This window comes from Castor canadensis, chromosome 1 (assembly GCF_047511655.1).
Source record: "Castor canadensis chromosome 1, mCasCan1.hap1v2, whole genome shotgun sequence".
Taxonomy (NCBI): Eukaryota; Metazoa; Chordata; class Mammalia; order Rodentia; family Castoridae; genus Castor; species Castor canadensis.
Window position 1 is genome coordinate 192,915,647 of NC_133386.1, and position 16,219 is coordinate 192,931,865.

Genomic DNA, 16,219 nt, shown 5'->3' on the forward strand with positions numbered 1-16,219 from the left:
TTTAAAACACCAAGCAAACATACACTGAAATCCCAATAAACAAACAGGTATTGTAATTATTAAAAATCAAACAAAAATGTATGATTTGCAAGTATTCTTTCTCAGTCTGCAGGTTGATTCTTATTCAAATAAATTTTTCAAAAATGATCACTATAGGAATTATTGGCATCAGTATTCAATGTAGAAATGTTTATACTTCATTAATTTAAAGGAATAATATTATGCAGCTCATCTTTAAATATTTTAAGTCCTTAGTCCTTGAATCTTCACAACATCATAACACTGTTAGTGGTCCTATAATTAACAGTAGTAATGATAATAATACAACTGATATTTATTTCAACATTTCCTAGACATGACCTACACACAACCCAAATTACAAGTACTTGGGCTGCTCTACAGAAAGTAGGTTCCAAGAGAACCACTCACAACCTCAGAAACAATGAGATGGGCCAAGTGACTCTTTTTTGTCCTTTTTATTTTATTAATGTATACCAATTGTGTAAGGGATTTCATTGTGATATTTCCACACATGCATATGATGTACTTTGGTTGTGTTGATCCCTTGTATTACTCTTTATTATCTCTCCCACAACTCCTATTATACAATATTATTGGGTTTTCATCTATGCATGTAATGTATTTCTATCATTTTCGCCTCCCCCCATCAGGGCCAGGTGATTCTTATGTACACTGAATTTGAAAAATCCTCATTATTTGATGTGCTTAAATGTTACTTGTGTTAACTCTTTTGCAATAATCCAGCAATGAGATTAAAGTGTCCCTGCCTTAAATATGTAAATATATAAAAAAAGAAGTTACACCTTGTTCAATAGGGATAGAGAACGCTACTCTTTTTTAATTGCCTTCAAGGTGTATACTTTTTCCATATTGCCCCTCTATTATGGATTCAGGAGTTAGCCCTAATACCTAACCTGTTCATCATGATATATAATGACAATCTGTTCCTAACATACAGAACACTTTTTTTCTTTCTTCTTAGCCCATTTCATTCCCAAAACTGTAGTTGGAATACAGTATAGACAAATTTATTTTTTCCTATGTCTATCAGTAAAACACAATTGGCCAGAAATTATTGTCAAAAACTGTGGAATAGCAAATAATTCTATGGTGGTCTCAGGATAAAACAGCTTCATTGGCGACCAGGTGAAATCAATTCCTCTGACTTCTTTCTCTATCAAATCAAGTTTGATCAATGGTTCATTTATTCAATCTTTAAGCAACTACTTACTTGTGTCTACTATATGACATGGATATAAGCTAATGAGCAAAACAGGCAAAAACTACAGACATCTCATGGAATTTACATTATTGTGGACTCTTAACACTGACCCAAATAACTCAGTGTGCCCCTAAAACAGCCAGCAGAACATTGTCAGCACAGGTAATTTGACCTCTTAAGAATATTATCCTATTATTTTCTTTTTCTCCACACAATTCCTAGAAGAAATCTTGGAAGATTCAAAAACTAAAATGTAAAATTTTGGAGTGCCATTCTTAGCAGATGGAAAATCTTTTAAGAAACTTAAAAAAATTTATGTGGTTGAATTTTTGATAATCCGAAAGATAGAGCCCTGATGGCTACTTGGTATGTTGGAGATAAGGATAAAATGTTCTACACTAAGGAGAGTCTTCTCCAAAGAAAACTGTTCTACCATCTATAACCAGGGTCTTGATGGACAAACATACATTGAAAAAGATCTTTATAATGATATAAACTTGAAATCTTTTCTGCTTTAAAATGTGCCAATCAGCTTTCCAGTCTTATGAAAAATGCCTGAGATAATCAATCACGTTACAAAGAGAAAAGGGTTATTTGTGCTTACTGTTTTACAGATTCCAGTTCACAGCCAGGTGCTCTGTGGCGTTGGGCCAGTGGAAACATCATGGTGGATGATCCTGGCCGAGCATCACTACTCACCTCCTGACTGAGGCCCACAATCCTCTTCTAGATCACACCCCACTGACCCAAAGATCTCCCACGAGTCCCGTCTCTTCAAGTTTCCACCACCTTCCACTAGCATCAAGCCAGGAAGAGAGTCTTAACACATGGATCTTTGAGGAATATTTAGTATTCAAATTACAGCAATAAGTAAACACAAATCATATTTTACAAATTCAAGAATACAGCTAACAGAATAAGGGCAGCATCATATTTTGTTTGATATGACCACATAGAATAATTAATTAACTTCTTTCTTGACATTTGACCCTGATTGTTCATCTGATTCTCCCCCCTAGAATTTATATCAAATATGACAAAGGCTCCAGCAGTAACCAAGGGTGATATAAAAATTATGCAAGGAGTTAGAAAAACTGATGGCTGAGAATGATAGCTTGGATATTTATAAGGAGTCACAACAGAATGACTTGTGACAAATAACAGGGCCTTGGGCACCTGCACCCCCTGTAGCCCATAAAAAATAACAACCCCCATCTGACCACCTGAGGCCATTACCCTGCCCATCATGTGGGAGAAGTTGATGACATTTAACCAAGTCCCTGGAAATTAATGACACCTAACCCAATTATCCAGGAGTGACTATACATGAGATTCCAATAAAAGCATAAGATCTTGAGCCCTCACCCCAGGGCCCTTTCTGAGTCTGCCCACTCTCTGTCTGAGAGTGCATGTTTGCTCTGCTTTTGACTTGATTTGCACTAATAAACCTGCTCCAGCATAAATCTCCTCTGTGTTCATCCTTGAATTCTTTCTTCAATGAGACCAAGAACTATCTGGCCCCTGGAGCCAGTGACCCAAATCCAGCAACAAGTTTCTCACTGATTGTGGAAAACATGCTTCTATTCACCTTCTAGACAGGTCTGCAGGGACTTTCTCTCTTACCATGGTCCCTGAATGACTTGTCCACTTCTAGATGGGAAGTGGGAATAGAGTTTTTCTCTGAGTGTTTATTTCCATTTAACTTTTTTATCCCAGTTTAGCTGGGCAGACGGGTGCACAGCTATAATCATATCACCTGGCTGAGTCGGGATGATTGTGAGCTTAAGGCCAGCCAGGGCTACGTTTCAAGACTGTTAGACACAAAATAAAATTACTTACAATTTTAAAATTTCCTGCCTTATATTTATATATCAAACACAGAGTGATGTAATACATGTTATACATTGTGGAATAAATTAGGCTACTTTTCTACCTGTCACCACACATATACTTATCATTTCTTTGTAATAAGAATATTTAAAATCTACTTTTTGAGCAATTTGAAAATATATAATACATCGCCATAAACTTTAGTCACCTTGCTGTATTATGTATTATAATACTTTATCTATTCTTAGGTTAATGTAGAAGGTGAAAGATATAAACAAATATATTCCATATGCTTAATTATAGATTTAGAAAGATAATTGGTGAGGACACATTACAAAAATATATATTTCTATATATATTTCTAACCATTTATAATTTCATATCTTTCTTATCCAATAAAGTTTGCAAACTTCTAAGTCAACTTTAATAAAAGGAAGACCATTCAGTACCTATATTCTCCTTCTAATACCTACAAACAAAACCAAGAAGATGAATTTTATGAAAAATATAGTACTGCAATGAAGCAAAATACCATAATGTACAGTTTTAAACAACACAATATGATAGGCTTTTTAAAAGTTACATGAATAAAAAAGAAATTTAATGAAAAAGTATCTGGTTCAATATTTCATTATTACAAGTTCAATGTGCCAAAACTAGTTGACATACACAAATGCATACAAGCCTATCTACAAATTAATCATTTATAACTAACAAACCATAAATGAAAAACTTCACACTTGTGTTCTTATGGTCTGTGTTACTTTCCTGAAGGACTCTTTGACATCTTTGTTTCTCAGGCTGTAAATGAGGGGGTTTAGCAATGGGTTGATGATGGTGTAGAAGAGGGCAGCCACTTTGTCTCTCTCTAGGGAGTAGTTGGAACTGGGCCTTGAATACATGAAGAGCAAGGATCCATAGAAGAGTGTGACAGAGACTAGGTGGGAAGCACAGGTGGAGAAAGCCTTGTGCCTTCCTGAGGCTGAGCGGATCTTCAGGATAGCCAGGAGGATATTGAAATAGGAAATGAGGATGGCAAGGATGCTGGAAAGGATGCTGAAGCCCACCATACTGGAAAGAATTTTCACATAGACCTCGGTGTCTGTGCAGGACATTTTTACTAATGGCAGTACATCACAGAAAAAGTGGTCAATGATATTTTTACCACAGAAACTCAGTCGGAAAGTATTGATAGTATGGGCTATGGCATTCAAAAATCCTCCTACATAGGAACCAAGAACAAGTCCTGTACTGAGAGAAGTGGACATGGTACCTGAATAAAGCAATGGTTTACAAATGGCAGCATAGCGGTCATATGCCATCATTACAAGCAGATAGCACTCAGTGTAGGCTACAAGAGCAGAAAAGAAAAACTGAGCCCCACATCCAGACAAGGAAATGCGCTTATCTTCTGAGATACAAATTGCTAATATTTTAGGAGTATATACAGAGGTATACCAGAAATCCAAAAAAGACAGATTACCAATGAAAAAATACATAGGTGTATGCAGCCGGGAATCAATCCAGATTAAGATAACCAGGGTCATGTTCCCTGACAAGGTTACCAAGTAGAGAATTAGAAATATTCCAAATAGAATCAGCTGCCACTGAGGATCTACAGAGAAGCCCACCAGGATGAATTCAGTCAGAATGGTGCGATTTCCCACTTCCATGTCCACAAAGGGGAAGACCTGATTGTCATGAGAGGGAAATAAATCAGTGATATTTTCTACTAAGAAAAATAGTGAATTAATTCAGTAATATCTTTAAAAGTTTATAGATTTTTTTCCTTTACTTTCTATAATTGTAGGACTTCATTTTGTGACTTTGAAATTCTAGTAGAATTGGAATAAGAATTTAATTTTAAGATTAAAGCTATCATTTATTAACCAGTTAATGAAAGACTAGTTACTCATCAAATACATAACGAGTAGCTACCTTCTGGAAATATTATCTAATCAAGTAAAAATACACATGAAAACATACAGCCTAATGTTTAGTATACTTGTGTATCCAAAAAAATCAGTATCCTATCATAATTAAAAAGAGTTTCTAGTGTGTTTGGCATTACGATATTTGTATAAATACCAGTATGCTGTACTTTTCCTATGCTACTCAACATACAAATTGAGAAAACGGTGTGTATTTCTGTGTCCCAATTACTACTCTAAGCCCTGTATTTAACCATTTCATTTTCTACCTTTCTAAACTAGATGCATGATGATCTTGTTACAATTGATAAAACTTGAACATAGAGTTTAAGCAGCACTCAGTGGTCACAATTCAGAGCATGGCTTTCAAATGAGTCCAGAACTTTTTTAAATGAGAGTACTTACTCCCAGTGATTAAGCCATGTACCACTCTTTGATGTGAACAATTGGTATAGACCACTTTCTTGTAGCTAAGACAATGCTACTGCTTTCCAAATAGATTAATATATTTACCAATTGAAAAGAGGTTCTAAAAATATTTTCTTACTTGTTCTTTTTATCCACTTTCCTCTAGGTGACTAAGTTACATGAGGATTACATACATGATTAAGGCTTTGATTGTGCATGTCTGTGTTACTGGGAATTGAACTCAGGGCCTTGCACTTGCTGGTTAAGTGCTATACCACTTGAGCAATGCACCAGTCTTATTTTGATTTTGTTAATTGAGATAGGGTCTCTCTAACTTTGCTTGAGCTGCTCAGTAACTTGAGATCCTCTTGCTTTTCTCCTAGTAGCTGGTATTTCAGGGGATGCTGATTGAAGCATTTTTTTGATAGCGTGGATGCTAAATATTTAAAGAATATAAGTTTTAATTTTAAGGCATTGAGATATAATGATCTTTCAAGTTCATATCCCAAAAACTACAAATATCTCAGAGGAAAGCTAAAAGAAAGTATTTAATTAAATATACATAAACTTTTAAAACTACATGAATTTTTAATAAATAAACTTTGTAAAATTACCCTGTTTCGATTTGACCATTTAAATCCCTCCCTAGTTATTAACGTAGAGGGAGACATTTAAAAGCCAAGATAGAATTATTACTGATTTAGGTGCTATGATCATTTGAATTTGATATAAGCCTAAATAAGTGCTGTAACTAAAATGCAAACCCAAGACCTCTACTTCTAGGTCTAGTATCCTTGTTTGATGGGAAGTCAGACTTAGGTGATGTCTTTCAAATGTAGATAACAATATCAAAAGAAGACATAATATAATTTCTGACACTATAGTTAAAGCAATTTAGAATCCTGAAGCCTCTTCCATTGTTTATTATTACTTACTCAAGTTGGAGTAAAATTGTCTTGGCAGTAATTTATGGTTATTATATTATTATAATATGAATATATATAAAATGTTGGATTATATCCATACTCACCATAGTTATTATGAACTCTTCTATGTTATAATCTCTACATATAAAGAAACAAATTTGAGGATTTCAAGATTTTTTTCTGATATAAGTTGGATAAAATGGGTATATATGAATAGAACAAACTACTGCAATTTTTATGCTGATTCACAAAAAAGGCAAATGATGTATAAAATGTCAAGGGCATTATCCAAAGACTTCCAAAAAGAAAACTATTGAAATGATACCTGAAAACTAATAACCATTTAAAAATATTTAAGGTAAGCAGAGAGGGTAGAACAACACTGCCATAAGAAAAGTACGTGTAGCACTTTCACACAGAGAAAACCTGGCTTCAAGTTAGAGAATGAATGATGAAAAGAGCAGTTATCCACTCTTAACTGGAAACTATGAAATTCTCAGTCTTCTGTCACCTGTTGAGACCAATCTAGTGATAAAGACTTAAAGAGAGCCTTTAAACATTCTATATAGAATACCAAGTATTGCATAAAATGAAACCTTGTCTTAGAAGATAGGACTTGAGACTTAATCTCAACCTTTTTTCTAAAAAGGAATTTATTTTTGAATAGCACCCTATCCTCAAAGTTCCATGGAAGTCTAAAGAAAACATCTTTTGCATTTGATATTTAAGAGTTCCCTGACTTTACTTTTACACAAAAACTCTCTGTTCTTAGAAAGGTTGGTTAAATAGACTTGATGAAAGCTTCAGAACATAACTTTAAAAGCCTAATCCTATTGTCATTCTTATGGCTTCTGTGTGTATAAAAAAATACATCTCATTATATTTCAGTACTAAAGTTCTTAATTTTAAAATAAGGAGAAAAATTAATCCTGAAAGCAATCATTGATATGTTAGAGGGCAGAAAATTGTTTGCAATTCTTTATGGATTTCTATTCTTTTAAGAATAGATTCTGTTGTCTCAGCCCTTAAGATATGGATACCTTGTGGTCCTTTTTCAAATAGATTGGGGCAGAGACGGCCCCAAGGGCATTGCAAGCTTGAACCTCAGTAAGGTTTTCATTCTTCATCCCTCACTTTTGGAATCCTACCAACATCAAGTAAATAGGCCTGGGCAAGCTTTCTGGATAATGAGACATCCCACTATGTTCTCTCTGTTGCTCAACAGAAAGAGTGGGGCCATTTAACATGTTCCAATCCCATTTAAGCTAAGAGCTACCGCAGACATGCAAATGAGCTGATCTGAATGCAGACAGGTCTGGCACAGAAGGATCTCATAATGGAATGTTGGGTTCAAATCTTGATTCTATTACATGGTAGCTTTGTAATTTTGGGAAAGTCTCTTAAAAATCCTTTATCCTACAGTCTTCACCTCTCTGAAAATGCAAGGACATGTCAGTGTTGTATAGGTAAAATACATAAGCTGAAGAGAAAATATACATAACCCATAACTGTTTTTATTCCAAAAGAAAGGAATAATACCTGACTAATTTTTTTAAATTGATATTCTTGGGAAAAAATAAGGCCCAGTTCCCCAAAAAGACAATTTAAGTCAATTAGTGATATCATTCAGAATCTTATTAATATTTAATGTATTTACCATTTTTTTCTTGATGAGAATATTTAAAAATTTTTCTTTTACTGTATTAAAAGTGTGGAATGCAGTATAATTATCTACAACCAGGATGCAAGGCATCAGATCCTTAGTTTGCATTCATCTCTGTGTGTATGGGTTTGTAGGAATTGAACCCACAGCCTCGCCTTGCACATGCTTGACAAGTGCGCTGCCACTAAGCTACACCACTCGCTGTGCTGATTTGTCTTCAGCTGAGAGTTTGCGCCACACAAAGTTATAGAAACCAATCACTGCTTCCCACATACCACATCCTAGCCTTTGACTATCATCATTCTACACTCCATTTCTGTGTCACATGCAGGATTTTCCTGTCTTTTTCTGACCTATTTATAAATTCCACATGTAAGTGAAATCTCATGGTTTTTCTCATTTTTTGTCTGGACTATTTCAGTGAGATAATGTTCTCCATGTTTATCATATGAAATTGGCATTTAGACAGAAATAGAAAAAAAACCTCAAATTCATTCAGAACCACAAAAAGCAGTGTAGAATTATCAGGAAAAAAAGAGACACATAGACATATGCAATAAAATTCAGGGCCCAGAAATGAATCCATGCTACTATTCCTTGGCATGACCTGCAAAAATACAGTGTGGAAAGCAGACTATCCTCAGTATATGAATTTGGAAAAACTGTATATCCACATGCAAAAGAATGAAATTAGACTTCTATCTCACAAGAATCAGAAAAATTAACTTGAAATGGTTTAAAGACATACATATAAGACCTGTAACTCAAAAACCCCTAGAAAAACAGGGGGGAAACTGTGATATTTGTATTAATAATGATTTTTTGGCTGTGACACTAAAAGTGTAGTCAACAGATTATAGGTGCAAAAATTAACAGATGTGATGACATCATCTCCTCTTACAATTTGACAGAGAATAGACAGAACTACAAAAGCCATTGGCCTTGGATTGTCCTGTAAATATAATACAGCCCCAGTGCTTAACACCTGTGTGATTTTAAGGTATTCATCTCTACTTCAAAAAACATAATTCAGGGGCACCCTCTCTTGGGACCCCCATCCAATTCTGAGGCCTTTTCTCTCCTACTTTACACTTTTCTGTATCAATAGACTCTTTCACTTTAGGCTTTTTAAAAAAGAAACATAATTCACATATGTATGAATAATTTTAATTCTGGGCTGGAGGTGTACCTCAGTGGTGGAATGTGTATCTGGCATGTAAAATGCTCTTGGCTCAATCTGCAACATCACCAAAAAAAGTTAATAAATTTTGCATAATGAAAGTTGTAGGCCTACAATAATCTATTTTCTAACACTCCTTACACTCACCTTTCCTTAATTCTGCCCAGCCTTGCTTAATATTCCAGATTCACAGACATTCCACCCCTGCCCCAGCATTCAAAACAATTGACTTTCTGTGTCTTCTGCTTGAAAATTTATTCTTCAGATATTTCTGTGGTTTACCCCCTCATCTACTTTAATTACCTTAAATGTCATTTTCAGACCAAAACCTATTTTAAGAATGATGAGCAATTTACATATCATCTTTACTTCCTTTAACTAACAATCCCCATAGTTTTTATGTATTCAGACTGCTCAATTCCCAATTTCTCACATACCTACTATCACCTTCTAACTCTTCTTTATTGGGTCTTTCTCTGAGCAAGATTATAATATCCCTAGAAAAGAAAGAGTACTATATTTGTTTCCTGCAATGACCCAGGACATTGAACAGTTCCTAGTAATTATGGGGCCTTAAATGAATATTTCAAGATTTAATAAGCATATGTTCATTCCTTTGCATCTTAAAACTAGCTTAAACTATTCAGATCAAAAATCTACCAAAGGACTTCCCAAGTTCAGTGTACTGCATCACTACCAAAAAGGAAGAATAAATAAAACAGAAGACTCACTTTCAAGTCCTCAAATCCATATGGAACTTGATATAAATTGTCAATTAATATGTAAAATGATAGCCATCAAAATAATCAGAGCCTATCACATGAAAGCCTACTACCTAGAAACAGTTATCAACATGCATCTTGCCTTATAGTAGACCTTCTCTGATCTCTTTATAAGAGAACTCAAATTACATGGAAATAAAATAATCCTTTGGCACTTGAAAATAAGTACTGAGATGAAAACATTATATTCTAGAACTCTTGAAAATAGAACAACCACTATAGTCAAAATATTTTTTGTTTTTTGTATTCACTACTATGTAAGTGAACACATAGGGTCTAACATAACTATTAAAAAGTCAGACAGAATTTCAAATTGTAGATAAGGACCAGCTCTATCATTGAATGGAATCTTATTTAGCAAGGAGAGAAAACAAGGGAAAGGAGAGAGAGAGACAGAGAAACACCTGTAGCTAGCTATGTGTGTTTGATATACCAATGATTCATGCACAGCCAGGTCAAACTTACCTCCTTGTAATTTCAGGTCAGGTCACAAAGAGGCCAAACTGCTTTGCCAAACCTGAACCCCTCGCCCTTTACCTTTCATCAGAAAGACAAATTCCTAGAAGTGAAACCCTTTGCTCTGCTCTCTAGCGTTTTGACATGTCTTTGTTCAGTTCAATATATGCATTTCCTAAACAGTCCTTTGAGATTCTTGCTACATAGCAATGGAGGAATATTTATCTCAGTCTCCAAAGACTCAATTAAAGACCATCTGAAATTTGAAGAAATGTTAATTAGGATATGAGGAAATAAGTACTATTTTATTAAAAGTAGACATAATGAATCTGTCATAATATGATCATTAACTGTGCCTGATAATAGAATTTCTCCAAATTATAATAATTAAACTTTTCTACAATATATTCTGTAGCATATGTGTGTGGGTATTCTTCCTTTTCATATGCTTTTATCACTCACTAAACTAAAAGAACAATACAAAGAATCAATTAAGCAAAGAGTTGATTCTTTGAAAAGATAAAGGATTGACAAACCGTAAGTCAAACTAATGTAAAGAAAGAGAAGACCTATATTAGTAAAATAAAGACAAAAGGGTGATTTGAAATAGATACCAGTGAAATACAGAGAATCATTAGGGAATATCTTTAAACTTATATTCCAGTAAATTGGAAAATCTAGAAGAATTAAATAAATTCCAAGACACATCTGACCTACCAAAATTGATCCAAGATAATGTAAACAATCTAAATGAATCTGTAATGAATAATGGGGTTGAAGCAGTAATAAAAGAAGCTTCCAACAAAGAAAGGTCCAGAATAGATGGATTCACAGATGAATTCAATCAGACTTATAAAGAAGAACTAAATCCAATGTTCCTCAAACTATTCCATAAATAGAAGGGAAGGAATGCTACCAAAACCACTATATGATATCAATTTACATTGGTGTCAAAACCAGATAAGGACACAACAAAAACAACACTGTGAACCAATTTCCTTGGTTAACATAGATTCAAACTTTCTCAATAAAATATTTTCAAACTTAATTCAGGAACACATCAGAAAGATCATACACCATGATCAAAATGGTTTAAATCCAAGGATGCAATGCCAGTTCAACATGTGCAAATTAGTAAAGAAAATACAGCATGTAAAAAATAATCAGCGGCAAAATTACATGAACATCTCAATAGATGGAGGAAGAGGCTTGGACAAAATTCATTTTATCTTCTTGATAAAAGCCCTGAAGAAAGAAGGAGTAGGAGTAATTTACCTCAACATAATAAAGGTTATATACAACAAACTATAGCCAACATTGAACTGAAAGAGGAAAAATTGAAAAGCAGTTTCACTGAAGTTAGGAACAAAGCAATGGTGTGAATTATCTCCACTCTTATTCAATATACTGCTTGAATTTTTAGCCAGATCAATAAGGAAAAAGAAATAAATTTAAAAGGATACAAATGAGACAAATTATCCCTATTTACAGAGGATATAATCCTATAATTAAAAGACCCTAGAGACTCCACTAATGAGTTAATGAGTATTTTCAACAAAGCAGCAGGATACACCATCAGGATAAAAAAATAATTATCATATAGTTTTTGCTAATAATTTAATACATTTATCACACAGAGAAAAAAATCAGGAAAATGATTCCATTCACAATACCTTCAATAATAAATAAATAAATAAATAAATTAGATTTTACCTAATCAAGAAGGTAAAAGACCTCTACAATGAAAACTGAAACACTGAAGAAAGAAATTGAAAATGACCCTTGAATGGAAAGGCTACTAGCTGGGTTAATGTTGAGGAAATGGTGATCTAATGATTCAATGCAGTAACTGTCAAAATTCCAACAACATTCTTCACAGAAATAGAAAAAAAAAGAATTCTAAAATTCAGAAGGAAGCAAAAAAAGACCATAATAGACAATCCTGAGTAAAGAAGCAATGCTACAGGTAGCATAGTAGCTCACTTCATATTATATTCTGAGCCATAATAACAAAAATAGCATGGTCTCGGTACAAATATATACACATAAACCAATGGAATATAACAGAAGACACAGAAATAAGTCCACACAGCTACAGACGTCTTTCAACAAAAGTACCAAAAGCATATGTTTAAAAAAGACCACCTCTTTAACAAACAGACAAACTGACTATTCACATGTAGAAGACAGAAAATAGATCTGCAGCTCTCACCATGTACCAAAATCAGCCCCAAATGGATAACAGACCTTAATGTAAAACTGAAAAGTTTGAACTACTATAGGAAAACACCTAGTTATAGGTATAGCAATAACCTTCTGACTAGAACTCCAATTGCTCAGGAAATAAGATCAAGAACTGATGAATGGGAATGCTTCGAATTAAAAAGTTTCTGTACAATAATTAAAACAACTGACTGAAGGAAAAGACAGACTAGAATGTGGGAGAAAAGTCATTGCCAGCTTTTATTTTGGCAAGAGATTAATACCCAGAATATGTGAAGAGCTCAAAAATTAAACACAAAAGAACAAATAATCCAATTAATAAATGGTTCAGGTATTGAAGCAACAGTTTTCAAAGGAAGAAGCACAAATGGCCAATAATTGCATGAAAAAATGTTCAATGTCTTTACTATAAAAAAAATGAATATCAAAAGGACACCAAGTTCCATCTCACCCTAATCAGAATGGCCATAATCAAGAATGCAAACAACAACAAATGCTGAAGTGGGGAAAATGGAAGCCTTACAAACAGTTGATGAGAATGGAAATTAGTGCAGACACTATGAAAACCAATATTGAGGTTCCTCAAATTATTAAGAATAGAACTGTGATATAATCCTCTACCACTTCTGTACATACACACAAAAGAATCAAAGTCAGCATACAATATACACACCTGCACACATATTTCTCATGGTGTCATTTGTAGGAAAATGGGTAGAACTAGATATCATCATGTTAAGCGAAATAAGCCAGACTCAGAAAGCCAAAAATAGCATGTTTTTTTTCAAATGCAGAATTTTGATTTTGAAAAAAGTGATAAAAAATGTGAAAATAAAAGAGGAACTATTTGAGCAAGGAGTGAATCACAAGGAAAGGAGCAGATAAGACACAGTGATGGGGTATGAATATGACTGAAATATATTGTTTACATGTATAAAAATATCATAATGAAATCCATTATTTTGAACAGTTAACAAGGAGATAAATAACTCATAGTTCAGCTTTCAGTACATAAAATCCACAATTTCAAGAATACAATTTAAACTTCACAAAATGACTTTGCTGTTTACAGTTCAGAACTTTGTTACTGAAAAATTACTTCTGTTTCTAGAATAGCACTATTTAAAAATAGACTGAAGTTAAATGTTTGGATAAATAGACCTATTTCATTTGTGTTAGCTTTGATATTTCTGGTGTTTCCTTTCACCTCATTTATTTTATGATACATCGATGCCCTCTCTATTTTCAATAAAAATCCATAACATTCCTTATTTTGCTATAACTGAGCAAACTTTGTATTTACTAACTAGAAGGATATGAAGTATATTCCCAAACATTAACAATTGTTATATTGTTTTCTCTCCAGCTTCATAAATCTAATCTTAGGGCAACCCTAGATGAGAAAGTCATGTAATATTAAATTATTTGGGACCCAAAACTATTATTGTTACTCTACTATGAAATAAAATAAGAAACCAATTTTTAAACTATACTAACATTAAAGCTAATCTACGAGCTATTGAATAAACTAGGGTCCAGTCACTACATCCAAACAGCAGACATTTTCTGGATGAGTTAATACTAAAAATTTAGTGCAAATCTCCGATTTTCCCCTGAAGTTGTTTATCACTTATTACCAATCTGAGAAGAGTGAGTGAACTTAGACTTCAGATTGTGCTAACTTGAAGAATTTTTTAAGAGCTTCTTTCACATATTTATTCCTCTGACTATAGATCATAGAATTCAACAGGGGAACAACACAGTATAAAAGATAGTAACCATTTTGTCCTTATCAATGGAGTAGCTGGAACTGGGGCATGAGTAGATTCAAAGAACAGAGCCAAAATATAAGGTCACAGAGATCTGGTGGGAAGAGCATGTGCAGAAGGCCTTGAGGCATTCCTGGGTGGAGAGCATCCTCAAGATGGAGGCAATGATGAATAAGTAGGAGGCCAGGATGAGTACAATGGAGCAAAAACATTGGGCGTCAGGATGTAGTAAAACATAGACCGATAGCTTTCCTTCACAGAGCATACCAACTTCATGAGGCATCATGAAGGGGTAGGATATCACAGAAAAAGTCACCAATGGCATTGCAAAACAAAACTCCAGTGTGAATGTGTTGCTGGTTAATATTGTTGAATTAACAAAACCTCCAGTATAGGAATATAAAACCAAACAGAAGCACAATCTCCCTAACATGGCCTGAGAATAAAGCAAGGGCTTAGAAATGGCCACATAGCAGTCAGAAGCCATGGCAGCCAACAAGTAGCTCTCAGTATTTCCCAGTCCAGAGAAGAAGAAAGACTGAGCTGCACATCCATCAAAGATGATGGCCTTGTTTTCAGAAATGCAGGTCATTAGGATCTTTGGAGTATAGTCAGAGAACAACCAGATATCCTGAAGACAGCGATTTCTAATGAAGAAATACATGGGTGTGTAGAGCTGGGAGTCACTGCAGATCAACACTAGAAGTGTAGTATTTCCTAAAAAGGTCACAGAGTACACTCCAAGGAATAGGAAAAACAGAACCAGTTGCATCATAGGATCTGTTATGAAGCCCAAGAGGATAAACTCTATCAATGTATGGTTGCCCCTCTCCGTGGCTTAAATAGTTTTACCTAGAAATAAAGAAGAGTTTAACTACCTCAATCAATAACAAATGACTCTCTTTGCTAAGGCATTCTCTTTGATAAGGCCCAGAGGTGTGATCAACAGTAAAATGGAATCTTGCCTCACTTTTGAAAGTGATAGAAGATTGTGAGCTTCAATATACTTATTTCTGTAAAATGTACTTAATAAGAATACTGTAATGCTGAAAGAAGGGTTATTCATTTTATGGAGTATTTTCAGGATCCACAGTGATGTTTTTGGCACTGATATTTAGCTGTGTGGATAATAGAGCAAATACTAATGCAAATACTCTATAACACAGAGATACATAATAAACAAATGAAAAGGTAAGTATAGTTATATTTTTAGTTGATTATACAAGCTATTAACATAAAACCAGATATTGGGATAAAATTGAATTTAAAGAGATGTCAATTAAGAAGAATTAATAAACATTCTTTTTCCATTTCACTGCTTTGAATTAACAAGTTGGTCAGATCCCATGAGAATAGAGAATGTCCCCATGGTTTAGAAGGTGATGTTTCATCCTTAATAACTGTGGAAATTTTCCTTCAGGTACTCTTCAAAAGCATTCATCACATACATGATAAATCTCAGGGAACCACAGTGTGTATCAGTATAAAATATGAATAGAGACCAACAAATTATTCCATATGACAAATTATGCTAAGTAACGCAAATGTGATGTTTACCTTCCAGAGCAATCATAGCAGACACCTTAAAAATGTAAGTTTTGTTCATAATGCAGAATAATTGCAAGGAAATTATTTATAATATAAAATTATATCTACCTATATGTAATTGTACTATATTATTATAGTATATACTAATCAATATGCAAAGATATATAATATATAATTTCACATTTATAGCTGCTACAGAAGATATAATTATTAAAATTTGTGTAATTTTAAAGACCTTTTCCAATACAAAAATATCCGTC

At 33.9% G+C, this 16,219-nt stretch overlaps 1 protein-coding gene and 1 pseudogene across 1 annotated transcript; both read right to left on the minus strand.

The window, feature by feature from the left end:
• Positions 1 to 3,807: 3,807 nt before the first annotated feature.
• Positions 3,808 to 4,746, minus strand: LOC109681091 (olfactory receptor 9G4-like). The gene has a single exon (XM_020155662.2). It carries the CDS (start codon positions 4,744 to 4,746, stop codon positions 3,808 to 3,810), a length of 939 nt encoding a protein of 312 aa, XP_020011251.1.
• Positions 4,747 to 14,302: 9,556 nt separating this feature from the next.
• Positions 14,303 to 16,017, minus strand: LOC109681092 (olfactory receptor 9G19-like; annotated as a pseudogene).
• Positions 16,018 to 16,219: the final 202 nt, after the last annotated feature.